At 48.0% G+C, this 18,505-nt stretch overlaps 1 protein-coding gene across 3 annotated transcripts in view; it reads right to left on the reverse strand.

Annotated features, from left to right (window-relative positions):
* The window catches only part of Foxn3 (forkhead box N3), a 381,858-nt gene that overhangs the window by 19,152 nt on the left and 344,201 nt on the right, over nt 1-18,505 (reverse strand). For 2 of the 3 annotated variants that reach the window (XM_005343444.3, XM_026780643.1), the window contains one exon: nt 8,188-8,253. The exons of the other annotated variant lie outside the window; for it this stretch is intronic. In XM_005343444.3, the coding sequence (XP_005343501.1) occupies nt 8,188-8,253 (66 nt within the window). The remainder of the gene's footprint in view (nt 1-8,187; nt 8,254-18,505) is intronic. 3 annotated transcript variants of the gene reach the window in all.

Here is an 18,505-nt window from a genome sequence, read left to right on the forward strand (position 1 = left end):
CACCCCAAAACAAAACAAAACAAAATTTCCTGCAGCCATTAGTAAAATCTCTCATCTTCGGTCCTCTCCTAAGAACATTTAATATCACAGAGATGAAGGGAGACTGCAGATGGCACAACAATCACATCACCTCATATCGCTCATGTTTGCTAAGGTCAAAGGTTGAGAATATCTGTGCATTGGTCCTTCATCCAAAACAAGCAAAAAACAGACAAACAAAATGCAGCTAAAAATCCCAGTGAAATCCTTCCCTGAGGGGCTTGGCCCCTCTACATTCCATGCTCCCACAGGGGTGAGGCTGCCTGGAGGGGCGGGTTAGCCTCAAGTCCTTGCTTCTACACTGTCACAGACTGGCTTCAGGGGTCCAGGCTCCCCTCCCCAGCGTCCTCAAGGATGTACCTACAGGGAGTTCTGTATATGTGACTTTATCCACCTCCTGAACAGTAGCTTCAGCTGGCACAAGGTAAGCCTCTAGCTCCTGCCGCATCTGCAGGCATCACCTATATGTCTACGGGGCCAGGTGAGCTCTGCAAACGGAATGGGCAGGCTCCTTCTTTAGTTCTCGTGGGATACCATGGAGATCCCCGAATGTTTATTCTGCTCTCAAAAGAATACTCTAGACCTCTTCTGCTCCCTGAAACCCTGGCACAGTCCCATACTAAAAAGACGTGGATAAACAGTGCCCTTTCAAACAAGCAACAATGAAATACTAGAAAATTATACACTTGAAAATGAAAAGCAGTCTAGATGTCAAAATTAAAAACCCATGTTATTTGCAAACAATAAATACTTTTATGAAACAAATTACTAACGCATACGTGTTTCATAATTTTTAGGTTTCTAAGAATTTTTTTTTCAGGACCAAGAATGTTGTTCAGTTGGCAGAATGCTTGCCTACCATACACAAAGTCCCAGGCTTGGTCCCCAGCATCCTAAAAACCAGGGATGGAATGTCCACCTGTGATCCCAGCACACAGGAGGTGCAGGTAGGCAGGAGGATCAGAGCCAGTACAGTCATCCTCAGCTACATGATTGGGGGGAGGGGGTTCTGAAAGTCCTTGATGTATGGTAAATATGAAATAATCTTTAAAGTATTTGCATGATTACATGTGCGCGCACGATGAGCATGGTAATGCCTGTATCACGACACTTGTGGAGGTCGGAGGGCAAGTCTGTGGGGTCTGTTCTCTCCTTCCACTTTTGTGTAGGGTCAAATTCAGGTAGCCAGGCTGGCACAGCAAACACCTTTACTGGCTGAGCTGAGCCGTCCTGCCTGCCTGAAGGCAGACTACTTTTACAGACTGTCCATTTCTTGGGCACTCTGTAATTCTTGCTAATGACCTTTGACACTTCTCTTCTAGTCTGAGGTCCTTGTGAGAAAGTCTTAACAAAAGGCAGGATGCAGGAGAAGATTGCCGCTCTTGCCTAAGTCAGTCTTACAGCACATCACATACATCCCGTGTTCAGAATGCCCTTGGTCACGTGAGGAGGCACAGCCAGACCAGAAACTCCACCCATTCCCAATTAGCAGCCTGACTTCAGAGGATGGACGAGGTTGTCTGAGGCAGGAGGATAACCAAGTACCTTACGAGCACGGGAACTATTCCAGTTCACAGCTAATTACTCTATGAGGAAGCAGGGTCCGAAAGATTTACCATGTGATTTGTATTTCCTGATGTCAAGACTTTGAGTGTGAGATGGAGCTGACTCTCGATATTCCAATCACTGGAACGAAGTGGAATCCAGAAAACAGACTTACCCTTAATATAGTCAACTGAAGAGTCAAGACAACAGTGTCAGAAAGCAGCGTGTTATAGCACACACACCCCTCCCAGGACAAAACAAACCTTGACCCTTACCTTATACTGCATGTGAAGATTAATCATAAACAGATCTACCTTTACAAGGGGAAGGCACAAGATGAGGAGAACTCAGATTTCAGCTCGCTGCAGCAGTCTAGAGTATATGGGCTTTTGCTAGCTATCAAGAGAGTGCAAAGAGGTTTTCAAGGACTTCTGATGGTACACCCTAGGTCACGTAGCCACGGGGTGAGTGTGTCACTGAAGATCTCAGTGAGAACAGTAAACGGATCTGATACAATGGACCACGTCGGAAAAGAGTTAAATACTGAAAATCTGTACCATGATTCTAATCCTTGTCAGTAAAAATTACATATGTGCAACTAGTTAGCATCTCCCTGTGTATTAGGAAAACTATAGTTAAATGGGAGAGAGAGAATTGGAGGGTATGAAGACACGCTAGGGTAAGTACTAGTAAAGATGCTCCCTACCCGCTGAGCAGGGCAGGGCTGAGCGGCGCTTGGACCATGGCCTCGGATAGCACTGGTTATCCCACTATAGTTCCGTGACATAGAAATCTTACAGAGTTGCTCTGAGAATTAAATAAGGTAAGCTATGAAAACCGTCCAGCCTCGTGACTGGCGCTCTATGCTTATTAATATCATCTCTGTCATCAGTATCCTTTGGCCATTCCATATCACCTCTGAAGAAAGCTCTGATGATTATCTCTAAGGCATAAGAAGTGGGGGAAATTCAATTCTTTTCAGTCTACTCTGCCTTTGGTAGCTAACTCTAACCTCACCTTCACCCACTCAAACATCTTCCCAATCCATGAACTTTTTCATTTCAAAGCAACCTGGCAGCGGTTAGCAGGTGTGTGCGTCTGAGCCCGCGAGACTGCTGGGGAGCGTAGGCTGGCTTATCCTCTGAACCCGGAGCTCCTCCTCAAATGAGCTGCTGGGTGGTGCCTACAGCTCCTGCCAGTCCCTGGGTCCTCATAGGCAGCACACGCCATGCTGAGGTGGTGAATGCAGATGAGCTTGCTCAAGGCTGCCAAAAGCCCAGCTGTGACACTTCACTGTGCCGCCATCTCTTCTCCTCTCTGTCCCCATGCCCAAGTGTCAGGAAAGTGGTTTCTGGAAACTGTGTCGAGCCGATATACAACGGCTCTATGCAAAAGGCATTGGGATCCATCATTCACCCCCTTTCCACTGGACACCAGGCAGGAATGTGAGTCCATTCTCCAGCCCCTGGTCGGAAATAAGCACCTCTTCTCTTTCCCTTTCCTCGCTCTGTCTCCTAAAAACATCCACACACAGCCTCACCTCATGCCCTGAGGTGTAGTTAGCAGCAGCTCAGTCAGGGACTTAAGAAAATTCACATTGGAAGTCAACTTCTAACTCCATGCTCACTCCCATGAGAAGAGTCCAAGCCTTCAGCACCATCTTTTCTTGGAGACCAGGTACATACCCTTTCTCCCAGCAGCCTGGGAGAAGAGACTGGCGGCTGGGCTGGATGCCATAGGCTTCAGCACCAGACTCCCCCCGCACTTACTGGTCAACTATGTTCTCTTAGGCCATGGACTGTGTCTAAGCCTCCTGAAATTAGCTAGACTGTAACATGCACACCAAAACAGGGACAATCAACAGCATGGCTCAGTGCTGATGCTAGGGCCTCGAGTGACAGTGTAACCTGAGGAGGTATCTCTGTGTGCATGTGGTGAGTGTGCGCAAGAGTGCAGAGTCTTGTGGTGACCCGAGGTTGACACCGGAGCCATGTCTGCAGCACAAATTCTAATTGGTCCTAGTCATAAAAACCCAGACTGAGATATGAGGGGGTGAAAGCTGAAAGACCAGAGAAGCAGAGCTGCCAGCCACTGGTTCTCACCTCTAGAAAATCCTCTGACTGAATGGGGCATCCTGTCTCTACCAATCCTCAGATGGAATCCTCATTCTGAAAGCACGGGCGAGAGCTCCTGACTGAATGGGCTGAGGTCCCGACTCCTCCACCTTATATTCCTCTCTCCTCCCAGCCACATCCGTTCCTGTCTCCACCTCCCGAGTGCTGGGATTAAAGGTGTGAGCCACCACTGCCTGGTTCTGTTTCTCTTTTAGACTGGATCAATCTCAGGTAGACCAGGGTGGCCTTGAATTCACAGAGACTCACCCACCTCTGTCTCCCAAGTGCTGGGATTAAAGGTGTGAGCCACCACTTCCTGGCCTCTATGGCTAACCAGTGACTAGCTCATCACTCTGATCTTCAGGCAAGCTTTATTTGTTATAGCACAAACAAAATATCACCACATATGTCAGCTAGATTGTTAGGGCCACTGAGCTAGGATTTGTCCCTGCCTCCCCAGCACTGGAATTACAGGTATGTATTACCCCCCCCACACACACACACACTTCTGGGACTCAGGTCCTGTTTGTACAGGAAGCACTTTTCTGACCGAGCCACTTCCCAGGGTCTAATGCTCATTTTCGTTTTGAAAAGTCCGAGGCATAGAACAAACTATGCTGTACACTGCGCTCTCCCTCACCCCGTCACCAGCTCCCCCTTGGTGCGCACCTCCCCGAGTCTAAAATTAACCTCAGAGGGGAGCTCGCGGCTCTGCCATTGGAGGGCAGCCCTGGCTAACACCATCAGAGGCCATAAGCCGAGCAGCAGGCCATTCCTGTCATCATCATGCCTACCCCCTTCCCCGCACCCCTTCCACCTGCTCACTTGGAAGCAGACTGGGCAAGGGCTGCCATGGCAGGACACAGCCTGTTTCCTGTGGGCTTTCTTCGGTGGAGCCTGACACGGTTGACATATACTCCAGATCCAGGCAGCATCCCCTTCCCTCTGGGTCCATTCTGCCGTTTTGTTTATTATCCGGAGTTCCATCTCTGGGAACAGTCCAGCCAAGGATTATATAAAGCCTCTGGAGAGGGGTAGTGGTGACCTGGTTTCTCCACGGGGGTTAAAGATCACTCACAAGGATTGTCAAGGGAGCTACTAGGCAGACGACAACACTGAAATGAGTCCACGCTGCCGCTCTTCAGGGGGAGACCGGAGAAGGTAGACAGATTTGAATCTCAGAAGTCAGGAGGATGAGCAGACAGCCACACTCTCTGCAGGCTGTTTTGGAAGTGGCATTCTCAGGACGCGACACAACGGCCCTGCTTGCAGAACGAACCCCATACACTTCGGGTGATGCCACGGGGACACACTTAGAACCCCAGGCTTTTATCAGCTGTACTCCACGGTCTCATTCACACCAGAGTAGACAATTGAAACAAGAGGTGGTGGGCCCTCAGAGACACCAGCCCAACCATTTCAGGGTGCACAGAGCTCCTGAGTTCTAACTAGTGTCTCAGGAAGGGTCTTTTCTATACCTCACTTGGCTTCAGAGCCTGGGTGGCGGCCAGTGTGCCAGCCCTGGAGATGCCAAACAAGGAAGAGATCTAAGGGGCTGTCACCTGGTGCTGAGGTGCAGTGGCTACGAAGAGGGATGACAAAGTGGGGGGAGGGCCTTTCTAGTAACCAAGCCAGCCTGTAATTGCCCAGAGTGAACAGTGCCAGGAGATGAAGTGGGTAGCTTGCCACTCAGAGGGGCAGCCCAGGGGTGAAGCAGGAAGCTATAAATAGTAAGGCACGAGGAGGCTGGATAAACAGAGCCTGGCCACAGCAACCGGCCCCAGGGGCGGGGAGAGGCAGGGAACATATGGAGCTCTCAGAAGCCATGCTGGCCAACTCCTGAGCATGCTGGGACACACAACTGCACACACCACTGTGCATGCTGCCCTCTCTCCACCGTGGAGGCTGGCTGTTGCCTTTCTGCATTGACTGAGGATCCATACCCAGACCTGGGGCAACAACAGCACGCAGGGCAGACAACAGCAGCTTCAGCATCCTGTCTCTGCAAGGCTTCTCCCTTGAGGAGACAAGGCACTGCCTCCAATCTCCAGGCAAGAAACAAGGAAAGGAAAGATGCAGCTGGAGCAGGAACAGCGGCAGACAGACGGACAGACTTCTCTTTGATCGTGTCTGTTAGGAGATGGGGGATTTTGCACAATCCCTAAGTACGACATTGCTCCGATCTTCAGGGGCTCTGTAGCCTGCCCAGCGATCGTGCTGCATTTGACCTCCAGACTAAGACTGGAGGTCAGATGGGGAAGGAGACCGTGAAGCCAGTGTCTCCACCTTTCCTTGTTCTCTCTGCATTAGCTGCTCCTGCCTGTGTCTCCTCCCATGACCTTCACTGGCATCCTGGTTGGTGCCTGCCAGGGCCCTGGAGACCCTTCTTGGCCTGGGGCCCTCAAGAAGGCTGTGGCTAGGTTTCTCACAGAAATGCTGAAAGCACTGAAAGAAATAAAGCTCTCTAAAATTATCCTACAGAGCCGGGAATGCAGCTCAGCCAAAGTCCACATTTCAATCTCATCTCTGGCTACATAACAAGCTTGGAGCCAGCTTGGGTCACATGGGACCCCACCTTAAAAAAAAAAAAAAAGATAAAATAAAAAAGAATCTATACCTTTAACACATGAACACTTTTAAAATTCAACTCAGCACTCAGACATAAGTAGGGTTGGGGCTATCCCAGAGAAAGGATTACAGTCAGAGAGTTACAGGCATGGAGAGGGGAGCGGTTGATTTGGTCAAGAAAACATTAAAAACAATCCTGTTAGCAAATCAGGAGAACCTGACCTATGGCCAGGAGTCCAGGATGAGAGCCTTTCAGAAAAGACACAGAAGACTCTAAGTGCTTGATCCACATGCCCTGCCTTTCTTTTCCAGACTCTCCATTCTCCTTCTCAACCTAGGGACCAGTTCATCAGAAGGATATACACGTAAAGTAATAAACACAGCACACAGTGGCTAGGAGCTGAGGAAGGGGCTTGAATCTTAGCCGGCTCGGATCAGATCATGTTTCCACCACGATGGGCTGGTTATGTGACCTGATCCTAAGGACCTTTCCAGCCTGTGACTTAATTGCAGCCAGAGTCTGCAGCTTTTCCTGAAATGCCATCTAAAAATGGATTTTAAGTATAGATTTCTTTGAAACGTAAAGCATCACTTGAAAGCCATATTCCCGGCTAAGCAGGTTAACTGCTAGTTGCAGAACTATGCCTGTTGCGTACCTGCTTAGCAGTGGATTGGGCTGGCCGGAGGTGTGGGCAGCCTCCCATTCCAAACGCCAGGAAACGGAGGTTAACCAAGGGGAATGAGAGTTCTGCAGTCAGGGCAGGTAAGGGCAGCCCCAGGCAGAGAGCCAGCTTGTCTGAGAATGCTTGGCAGTATCTCTTGGATCTTTTAAAATGCATACAAAGAAGAAAGGGCGATGTCAAACTCCCTAAGGTTACCAGGAAGGCTATGACCGGGATCTGGAATTCCTATCAGTCCACCATAAACCTACTGTGGCTCTAAGGATGGGCGCTTTCTTGTGGGAAATGTCCATCTCCAAAGTGAGGGAACTCTCCTTGCTTAGAAGGCCATGGTCTCTTCAGAAGGCCAGAGAGTCCCAAACCCACTGGAATCCTAGTTGCAGGCACAAGACGGGCAGGTAGGCACCAGTCCCTAACGGTGTCACAGGACGATCTGCCATGCCAGTTACTTTCTGCACACGTGTGGCACGGCAGTGCCCGGACAGTAAGACAAACAGATCCTAGTGCACCACCTCTCCGCTCAGTGCGGCTCCGGCTGGTTGTGGGGTGCAGACAGATAGAGGCACTGGCCTCAAGTTGGGAGGAGAGCACGGACATCTTCATTTCAGGTCAGCTATGAAGATGAGACAAGGAAAGACACCAGGAAGTGGACAAGAGTCCAGCCGAAGCAGAGCAAAGAGCTGTCAATCAATCTGACATTGCTCAGTGAGCCCTAATTAATTACATCGGCCTTGCCCTTCTCTCTGTGCCCACCTAGCACATAGGGCAAAGATGGTGCAATGTGATATTGCGCTTCCATTTTTAGGCTAAGCCACGTGGGCAGGCCAGACTTTCCATAACACACCCTAATTTATTATTGAAGCCCTCACGGAAAATACAACTGGGTGCTGCTTAGCCCTGCCATGGGTGAGCTGGCCCAGGGACCTCACCTACAAAGCCATAGCAATGATTCCAGCAGGAGAAAGGTCTCCAGAAGAAGTGCTTAGGGGCTCTCTTTCTCATCTCCTCGTTCTGATGATGTGTGAGATCTCTCTCATCCTCAAAAGCACCTCTGCACTGGCTCACGCGTATGCATGGCTGCATGTGGACATGCAGAATGCATGTCAACACACACTTGCTGTGAAAGTGATCTTACAAGTGCGGGGCTATGTCGGCATTAGTTCTTCCTACGGTCTGGGATGTAAATGAGAAGGTTAAGTTCACAAACTATGGCGCTGTATGCTATAGAAATATCTACTCACAACCTGCTTGTATCTCAGGGGGAGAATTCAAAAGCATCATGGCACTGGCAGCATCAATGTCAGGATCTGGAAAAATCAACCAATAAATAACATTATTTACAACGGGGCTGGTGTGTGTGTGTTCTCTTTCCCCCTGCAAAGTTACAGATTATGAATGTGATAGAGAAAGAAAATAACATCCAGGAACCAGATGAGGGATCTCAGAGGTGACTTCTGTACCATTTGGACTTGAGAGAAAGAAAAGTTATTCTAGAATGAGATTTAAGGAACATGCTAGAATTTTTTTTTTAAATCTATAAGCATGTCTTCTTGCTTTGTTAATGTCGGGACCTGCACTGTGGGTGTCTGATAAGCTGCTGGTCTAGGCGGCCCTCAGCTTTTAACAGGGGTGGAGGAGCAGAAGAGCTGGTAACAATAGGAAGGTCAGCCTGGGATTCTTAAAAGCTTGGGGGTGGGGGAGAGCACGTCATAGCATCACCAGGAAGAGAAGGCACCAAATACACCTGCATCCAGTCAGAGATAAACAAGACATTTGGTCATCTTCATTCATCAGCAGAATGGAAATCGTATTTTAGGAGGCTACATGCGAACACAGCGCTGTTGGAGGTGACGAAGGCATTTAAAAGAAAAAGCACATAAAAATACACAGAAAAGAATTTAAAAAGTTCCGATGTCAAAGGCGCAGTGTTTATGTTCTCATTTATTATTGCTTTTAATCTGCTTCTTCCCCAAATACTCATCACTTTATTGCTATAATTCTTAATAGGTTTCTGAATCCTTACCAATCCACCGGTTGACAGATGGCAGGTTATATAGAGACAGAGAAAAATATTATCCTCTTTAGAACTAAATTCATTTTCCTCTGAGAAACAGCAGCGCTGCTGCTATGGAAATGAAGGTCACCATGACAACGGTAAACAACCCCCAAGAATGGTCACTGAATAGGCTGAAAAGAACATCTGCCCCAGCCCAGCATCCCAGCTGCCCCAGGGCGAAATTCGCTAATAGTGCAGTGAGGCCTTGTGACAGAAGCTGCCGCCTGTCCCCTGTCTAAATAAATGAAGTGTGCAATTGAAGTCGACATCAAAATGCCTGCCCTTGCAGATTACTGCCTCCGCGTCTGCTAAGCCCAGTAACTAATGACTGGGGAGGGGGGGCTCGCACTTGTCAGTTTTTGTACAAATTACATACCAAAAAATTCAATTTACTACTAATGGCTCCATGGCACTTTATTTTGGGTATTATGCGAGAAAATTACTTTTTTACTGTTTAAAAAAAAGTACATTTTTCATACTTTATATGTGCAGTTTAATTCCAAGGGAGCAATGCAATGCATGATAAAGCCCCGTGAGCGATTAATAATATGGATATGTTGGTTTCAGAAGACAATGCCTCAAGAAAAAAAAAAAAGAAGGTAAAGAAACTTCACTCTGCCCTTTGCTACTTGCCTGCAGGAGGCCTGTTACTTACACACCATAATGGAGTAAAACTTTATTTTAATAAGCACACTGTATGAGAAACAGGTAAATTAGCTTCTCTGGCAACTCCTGGGGTAACATTGCTCAAACAGTCAGTCCCTCCCCACTGACACATGTTCAGTGATTCACAGAAAAGCTTCAAGTTCCACTCTGCTCACGGCAGTGAAGGCCCAGCAGTGATGGCCTTGGGGACAAGCATGGGCGTGGTGCCTCTTTGAAAAGAACTCTTTGCTTTCAGGGAGGAGCTCAAATATGTGCTTTTTCTTTTCCTCGTACAAACCTTCACTTCCATCTTTGTGAAGATTAAAATGCAACAGGTGGCCGGGGTGGCCCTCAGGGCTACAAGGTCCCTATCTCCCCAGGTGAGGGTCCAGAGGTAAGGGGGGAGCTAAGATATGCAATGGGGAGGGGGGAGGAAGTCTGAGGGCCACACAGCCTTAGTGGAAGAAAGACACAAGATGGATAGAGAGTGAAAAGCTACAGCAGCATCAACACTCACATGAATCACTGAGAACCTTAACTTGAGGGTCTACCCAACATCTCTCCATGACGCCCCCTACCCCACCCAAAACAAGCTAACTAATCAAGTACAGGATGCTGACACTCTTCCCCCACTTTCCACTGAGCAGATGGACCAGGTCTGAACCCATGGAGTTGCTGATGCTATCAAGAACTCAAGCGCTCCCCACCCCAGGAATTCTGGGGGAACAGGTAGGTTTCTCATGATCTAACAGACCATGCATGCCTGACACTCCCAAGTCCCAAATGGAGGCCAGGGCATGGGATCCTCACCCCCAACCCGTCATCCAAACACAATGACTACACAATGGTATGTGATCATGGACACAGGAATCCACCCTGTCGGCCCTTCTCCGGGCGGCTACAGTGAGTGCCTCCTCCTAAGCAGTGAACTGTATACAAGATGGCTTGGATGCAATTAATCATGGTGAGTTTATACATTCGTACCCAAGTCACAGTGACCTCAATCAAGAAGAGCACAACGGAGAAATTAATTTCTGCCAGCTACCCCTGAGTTTCCGGGTGTCCCCAAGAAACCACAGATTTGCTTCTGCTCTTTGTCTGTAATGTGGTATGACATGGCATTGGTAGTTCCTGCCTTCCAGCTACTGTTGAGGTATTCCACGGTCATTTGCTTACCCATTCATTCTCTTGCAGAGTGACGTGTGATTCGCCCCTAGCTTTGAGAACTATAAAAAAAGCTACTATGAATGCTTGCACTGAACTTCTAGGACATGTTTTGTCATAGAGGGCTGTGAAGCCACTCTCCAGAGATATTGTACAAGGAACAAGCTCTAGCTGGTCCATATTGCATCAGCACTCGAAATTGTTAGCCATTTGGTGAATATGTAATGGTGTTTCAGTGTGGTTTTGAGTTTGTATTTTACTAATGACAAATTGTGTTGTGTTTTCCCATGTGTTAAATTGTTCTTTGTGCATCTTCTTTTGGGAAAACTTTCAGTCTTTTATCCATTTTTAAATTGGGTTGTGCAACTTCTTCAGCTACACGACGGCGCACATATTCTGAAGCGTTGATGAGATATGTATTCTTCCAAGTCCATGACTTACTCAGCTTCTCGATAGTATATATATACTTCAACCAAGTCTTCACTTTCCCTGAGATCTAATTTACTAATTTGTTCTTTCACAGCTCACAGTTGAGACATTTTGTTAAATGGCATCCTTTTCTGTTTTCATCCATTAGTTTATAGAGTATATAATTATCTGAGTTCAATATCCACACTCACAAGTAAATAAAAACGGTAGCAACCAATTGCATCCATCTCTTTCCTCATGTGGTATGTACGCTATCAGAGACCCCAACATTGTACAAACCAGAGTTAGCGGGGCCTCTGTGCCCCTAATCTGAACACTAGGCAGCCTCAGAGGACCCTTTGCCAGACATGTGTCTATGGTAAAGAATCCTGAGCTCTGCCACAAGGCCTGCCACAGAGGCCCTGGCCCACTGTGGCAGCCACAGCTCTGCATGATCCCGCCAGAAAGTCTCGGGGTTCATTTCTATCTAATCACAAATGGAAGGAGCAATCAGGCAGTATAAAACATACGAACCAGGGGTTACAATCGAGTAAGTGTCTTCCCCACAGACCTATTCCAAGATCAACATATACGAAAATATCTGGAAACTGTCTGTGCAAAAAAAACAAGTATTTCTGTATAGTCATAGGGATATGAACATGTATTTATATTCAAACACATGAATCTATTTTTAAAATATGGGTTTAAAGCAGTGGTTCTCAACCTGTGGGTCATGACCCCTTTGGGGGTCGAATGGCCCTTAAGTAGGAGTTGCATATCACATAGCCTGCATACCAGATGTTTACATTACAAGTCATAGCAGGAGCAAAATTAGCAGTTATGAGTAGCAACAAATTAATTTTGTGGTTGGGATCACCACAGCATGAGGAACTGTATTAAAGGGTCGCAGCATTAGGAAGGTTGAGAACCACTGGTTTAGAGTTCTGTCTGTCTGTCTGTCTGTCTGTCTGTCTGTCTGTCTGTCTCTCTCCATGTGTGTGGCTTCAGTCTGAAAATATTAAGTTGGGCCCAATAAATTATTTTAATATTTGCTACTGTACTGACACGGTTTATAATATAAACTTTGTCACAGGCAGGTTCCACCACAAGTTCTGGGTGTGTGCACACACAGACGCATGTGTGTATGAGCTGGCAGTATCTGCAGTTCACTAAGGGTCTTAGAAGGAATCTCCTGCTGAAAGGGGGCAATTCCCATATCTGTAAAATAGCTGGCTATAGCTTAATTGCTTTTCACTTAATAATGTATCTCGGCAACCTTTTGTTAACATTATTGAAAGTGTTTGCAATGACGGTTTTATGTGGAGAAAACCACCTCGCTGTACAGGCCCTCTCTTCTCAGCAGACGATGTCTTTCCAAGAAGGGAGGAGGAGCATATGAGATGACGATGGAATCTGCCAGGAGCTTGAGTTCTGCCCCACAAATCCTGGGAGCCCCCTCCCCTCAACGTGCTGCTTCTGGAAGGCCCTCATTCAATATATCTCCTTTTGTCATTCCACCCGCCCTACCTCTATCACTGATCTCCTTGGGTGACAGAGCCTTCATGGGTTTCCCCTCTGGTTTGCATTCAATAAAGTCGGTCACCTGAAGCCAAGATACTTTTTGATGGAAGCATCCATTTAGGGTAAGCTGGAAACAGTTTAGAGGCCAGGGGAGATATTTTGGGGTTTGGGGATTCTTCTGCTTCAGAGGAACACCTGCTTCCACAGGAGGACAGCTAAGGAAGGGCAGAAGTGGGTGGACTATGTAGAATGTTCCCTTGGGTTCCTCCCATGATCCAGTGCAGTTTATCAGTCGAAGAAAAGATGATGGTATTTTGTTCAGGACTTATGAGGACCTCCCTGGTAGGAAAAGCATTTCTGTCGTATTTGGAAAGCCACAGTGAAGCAGAGAAGTTCAGAAGAATAAAACAGCATGACATTTTATTCTGAGACGAGGGATTCTCCCCAACAGCTCTGCAACCCAGTACAAGAAAGTAAACAATTTTACTACAGGTTAGTTCAGTACGGCAGCCAGCATGCTACCACTGGTGCTTGGCGGAGTTCTGACCTTCATCCGTGCAGAGCCAATCCCAAATCCTGTACTGGAAGGATCCCCCCCCTTGATTACGCTTTGGTAACGGCATCACTTCTCTGAACTGGTTATCTTTGATGTGGTTATCTTATCACGCCGCCTCTTCTCTGGAGTAAAGGGTGGCACGGCTTGTTTTCAAACCCTCTTTTCTTGAATGTACGCAAGCCTAATCATGCTAGTGAGAAAAACAGGCTTCCAAGCATCTGCCATCGGTGATTCAGCTGCTTGGATCAGGATTAACACTGAATCTTGCTTTCCAGGCACATGGAGAAGGTTCCCTTCGGGAGTAGTGAGGTTTCCCCCGTGGGCAGAACAGGGAAAAAGCACTAGATAGATGCAGCGGGAGGACTGCCAGGTTCAAGTCCTGTGTCTGCTGCTAGTTAACACGGAACTTTGATGCTGCTGGGCCTGACCTCGCTCAGTTTAAAATGGCGTGGGACACGAGGAGTCAGTGTTGGTACCAATTTCTACCTTGTTCTAGCTTCTTGTAATGTCACTTGACATCTTCTGCCCTTTCTGATTTGTGGCTGACAACACTATGGACTCCCAGGGAGACCTTCCAGATGGGACATCTGTTCCAAAGCCTCTGGTGTCTGAGGCTGGGAGAACAACTATTCCCTGCAAAGCTGTGGTCTATGGGGATGGGTGTTTTGTGGGTTCTTGGTAAGACTTCTGTTGGGTGACAGACAGAAGTGCCTGGAAAGACCATGTGTTTAAAGCAACCTCAGAATATAAAGGTCAACAGAAAGCACTGGCTCAGTCCAGACTTTAAAAAAAGAAAAGACAAAGCTCAGAGCTGACAGACCTGCCAAAATGACAACAGCAAAACATTTTTCAGATAGCAACCTGGAGATTTATTTATGCTTGAACTCATTTGATCTTCCATACAGCGAATATGTTCTCCTTCCCTGCTCGTCCTTATACCTCAGGTGTTTTACTGAGGTAATCTCTAAGTAATTCCTCAAAAGACATGGGAAAAAATTGCACATACTGAATATGAGTGCAGGCATGGACGTCCTCTGACAGCCCTTCCTACACAGTGAGTGGGCTGTGGGGGCTCTTCCTTTCCTGTCTCACTCACTGTTGTAGCCTCAGCACCTACGATACTCGGGACCTAACAGCTGCGAGGAGACGGGCACGCAGACCTTATCTTACCCTCTGCTCAGGTGACTAGACCTATCTGGAACGCAGCCCTCAGCTGGGAATGGTACCTGGGTGCTAGGCTCTGGATGGATAGCAAAGTCACAGTCCCCAGTGATAGAAACCCGGGTTTGTAAAAACCAGGGGGGCAAGGAATTACATACGCACAGGAAAGATAAGGCTCCTTGCAGCAGGAATGCAAAGCAAGAGGCTGTGAATGTAACCCCAGAAAGCGCAGAAAAAGATAAGTGAATGGGGGGTGGGGTGGGGTGGAGAAGAAGTAAAAGGAGGACGTGACCCTTCTAGGTATGGGTTGAGGAGAAGCTTTATTGTAGGTATAAGGGAGGTAACAGGCAAAGGCATCTGGGCAAGTCCGGAGTGGACCTGGCTGACAGGCAGAGCCAGGCCATCCATGAGGAGAGGGAAAAGGGGCAAGGGACAGGAGGAGAGAGGAACCTGGAGTGACTGCCAAGAGGCCGAAAGAGAAAAGGACAAAATGACTGGGTTATTAAGGGAAGAGCAGCTGGGGGAAAGAGCAGTTCAGGCCCTGGGCTGGAGAGCTCAAGCTGGGGGATAAGGTATGCCAGCCAAGAGGACAAGTAGGGACTGAGGGATGCTGGGAGACTGTGAAGGCCAGTGTCAGCTTTGATCGGTTAATATGAAGGAAAAAGGACCTGATCAACAAGAAACACTAGAACATGAGAAAAACAAGCAAAAAAAAAAAAAATGCACAAGGATGCATCGCATTTCCTGGGGGCTGAGTAGATCTGCTCAGTTTCTCTTACTGCGAAGCCAGTGTTTCTCAACTGGGGGCGATTCTGCTCCCCCTCCCTGTCGAAGGACATATAGCAATGTCTGGAAACATTTTTTAATGGCATGGCTGGAGATGGGATGGTGTTTAACATTCCATGGTGTGCAGGATAAAACAGTATCCGGTCCATACATGATAGGGAGAAGCGGGGCCGGCTGAGTTAACATGTACACATGCTACAGCTGAGAAAAGAAACTCCTGAACCATTGTCTTAAATAGAGCCACACCAGGCACACATAAAAATTCACCTTGTTGCTAATGCCTGCCTTCCCTTTGCCTAAGCAAAATCTCTGCGAGAGATATAGGATATCGCCATTTGTGGCTTTGAAATCACTGAAGCTTTGACTTCTGTTGCAATCAATCAAGATATCCAAAGCAGCTGCAAGTGTCTGGCCAGCAACAGAAGGCGGTTGGGAGCACTGTCGGCTCCGGTGACGTCACTTGCCACCAGCACTTCCACTTCCCCTCTGTTATGAAGACAGAAGCCTTAAGTGGGCTGCACCGGGGAAGAGACGGGAATGAGAGTGAGGATCTATGGGCACGGCCACTGAGATAGGGTAGAGAGAGCAGGGCTGCCGGCTTTGGGAGAACACAAAGCTTCCCACAAAAGCTGAGGCCAGGGTGTAACTTCAACATTGTCTTCATGACAGGGGATGGACACAGAGGCAGCAGGAGGGCCTCATCAGAGAGGACTCAGTCAGTTAGGCTGGTGGCCCAGGCCTCTAGCCCTGGAGCTGGGTACAGCTCAGGCATCCCTGGCAAGCTAGTATCTCGCCACTTGGGAACAAAAGCAGGGGGATTGTCCATGCGTTTCAGGCCAGCATGATCTACATAGAAAGTTCCAGGCCAGCCATGGGGACACCATGATTAAAAGAAGTATTCTGCAGGGAAGTGGTGGTGGTGGTGGTGGTGGGGTTATTGTTTAGAGAGAGAACAAAAGTGCTGGCTGAGCAAGCCCCATGACCTGAGTTCAAACCCTGTAGCCCCTTAAAAAGCTGAATGTGGTGGCCCTATGCCTGCAATCCCAGCATTCACGGTGAGATGGGAAGCAGAGACAGAAGAATGATCTAGAAGCTCCAGGGGCAAACGAGCCTGGCATAAACAGGGGCAGAGACAAGGCAGACCCTTCCTCAGCAAGCTGGGGAAAGAGGCCATCTCCTGAAAGTTGTCCTCTGACCTTAATACATGCGCTGTGATAAAAGCACACTCACATAAGCAAAAAAATACGTGTGCATGTACACAAACTTACATAAAATCAAGAAAAAATGAAAAGGCCCCCAAGAAATGGAGGTTGTCTTTGGGCTTCAGAGAGACCCAGAGGCACTGAGAACACCTCCATTTTTGCCACACTCTTGCTATCTCAGAGGTGGCTCATCTGAGACCCAGAGAGATCACAGGTCCCTGAATCTGATTCTCCACACAGGATATATATCCAAAGGGATCTTCCCAAACTCTTGTTGCTCTGAAGTCATGACACAAGTTCAAAACCAACAATAAACAAAAAAACTGAGAGCCAGCTGCTAGGGCCAGGGGAGAGGAGGTGTGAGCCACACTGCAATTTAGCTGTTAGGAGGCTCTCATTTCCACATCTGAGTCTTTTTCAGATTCCAACCTGCCCAGGAAAATCTAGAGAAAGAAGCACTGGGTTCAAGTGGTAGCATCAGCAGGAACTCTGAAAACTAGATAAACATTGATCTAAAGGACACCCAAGTCCAAAGCAGCTTTCTCGCCTTTTTTAAACCCACTTATTACCCTAACTCCACTTCCCTGCTGAGCTCAGAGTGCATCCCGGCCTGGAAATCAGACGCCAGCCAGGGCTGGGGTCTCTCTAGGTCCACCCGGCCCATCTCTAAGGTGGCACGGACGGGCTGGGCTGGGCTGGAGGATCTCAGGGTCAGACACTGTCACTGCTGCTGTTTCTCTGCTAAAGAACAAAAAACAGCATGACAGCCATTTCCAGGCAGAAGTTTCCACACGTCCGTGTGCTCTTGGCAGCATGAGGACCTTACCATTGACGTCCTCTGTCTCGGCGGAGTGCTGCAGGCCACACTGTTTTGTTGAACCTGCTTCCAAAAGCAAGCGAGTCCCATGCCTGCAGTTTTAGTCCATGGGATCACTCCACACCTTTCGTCTGGTGTTTGAAACTTCATGAATGTTTGCCCCCGAAATGCCTTTGACTGACTGACAGATGTCTTTCTACCAGCTGCCTGAGAGCCAAACAAGCTCCAGTTGATTGTAAAAAACAATCCAAACTTCTAGACTTGAAGCCGAGGACAAGGGTGGCAAGAGACTTGGCACAGGTCAGGGTTTGTTCTGTGGGTCATGGGAAGAGGAGTTGAGTCCATGAGCTGCCCTCGGGGCTTGGAGTCTCTGCTTTGAAAACCTCTTGCTTACTGGTAGTTTTATTTGTTGTTTATTCTGTTTTCAACTAGGGACATAGCTACAGTCTCTGGTGCATGCTGGCTTCCTGTGGGGCCAGGGACAGAAATGGGGACTCCTACAAGAGCTCTGAAGCCCCCACAAACTGCCCGCCTTAGTACCTGGGAGGAAAGACAAGCCAAACCCATAAGCTGGAGACAACTAGGTGCTTGAGATGAGAACAAAAACCTGGTGGGAAACCTGAGTGCCCAGAGAGCTGGGCAGCTAACTGGCAGGTAGGGCACCTGTCCTAGGCCTGCTTGCCCCTCCATGCTGCCAGCTTGCCTGCCCAGTTCCCGGTTCCCCCAACCAACTACTCCCCATTTACTGGAAGACCAGCTACTGCTCTGCCCTCCACCCCAGAAACCACTTCCTCTTTTTGTAAAGTGCTCAGAGTTCCTGGCCTCCACTGGGGGTAGTGGGGTTCATGGCTGCTGAAACAGTAATTCCACAAGCAGGGCATCTTCAGTGGCACAGGCTTCAAATGGGCGAATGTGCGAAGCCACTTCTCTAGGACGAGCGAAGCCTTAGCTTGACACTGGCTAGCGCAGGAGCCAGAGGAAATAAGGCTCAAAACCTGCTACTCACATGCTCCTGGAGGTGTCAGGACCCCAGAATTTACTATGAAAACTTGGTTGTTCAAATCCTGTCTGGGGTATCTTATTAGAAAGATCAGAAAGAAAGATAGATATAAACAGATGGGTATGCAAGTGAATATCTCCCCTCTTTCTCACACACAACAACAAACCCTCCCCAAACCAAAATAAAATACCAGACTACCTATCCAGAAGTAAATTATACTCTTTTACAACAAAAATAAGGCCC

Source organism: Microtus ochrogaster, chromosome 1, assembly GCF_000317375.1.
Source record: "Microtus ochrogaster isolate Prairie Vole_2 chromosome 1, MicOch1.0, whole genome shotgun sequence".
In the NCBI taxonomy this organism is placed as follows: domain Eukaryota; kingdom Metazoa; phylum Chordata; class Mammalia; order Rodentia; family Cricetidae; genus Microtus; species Microtus ochrogaster.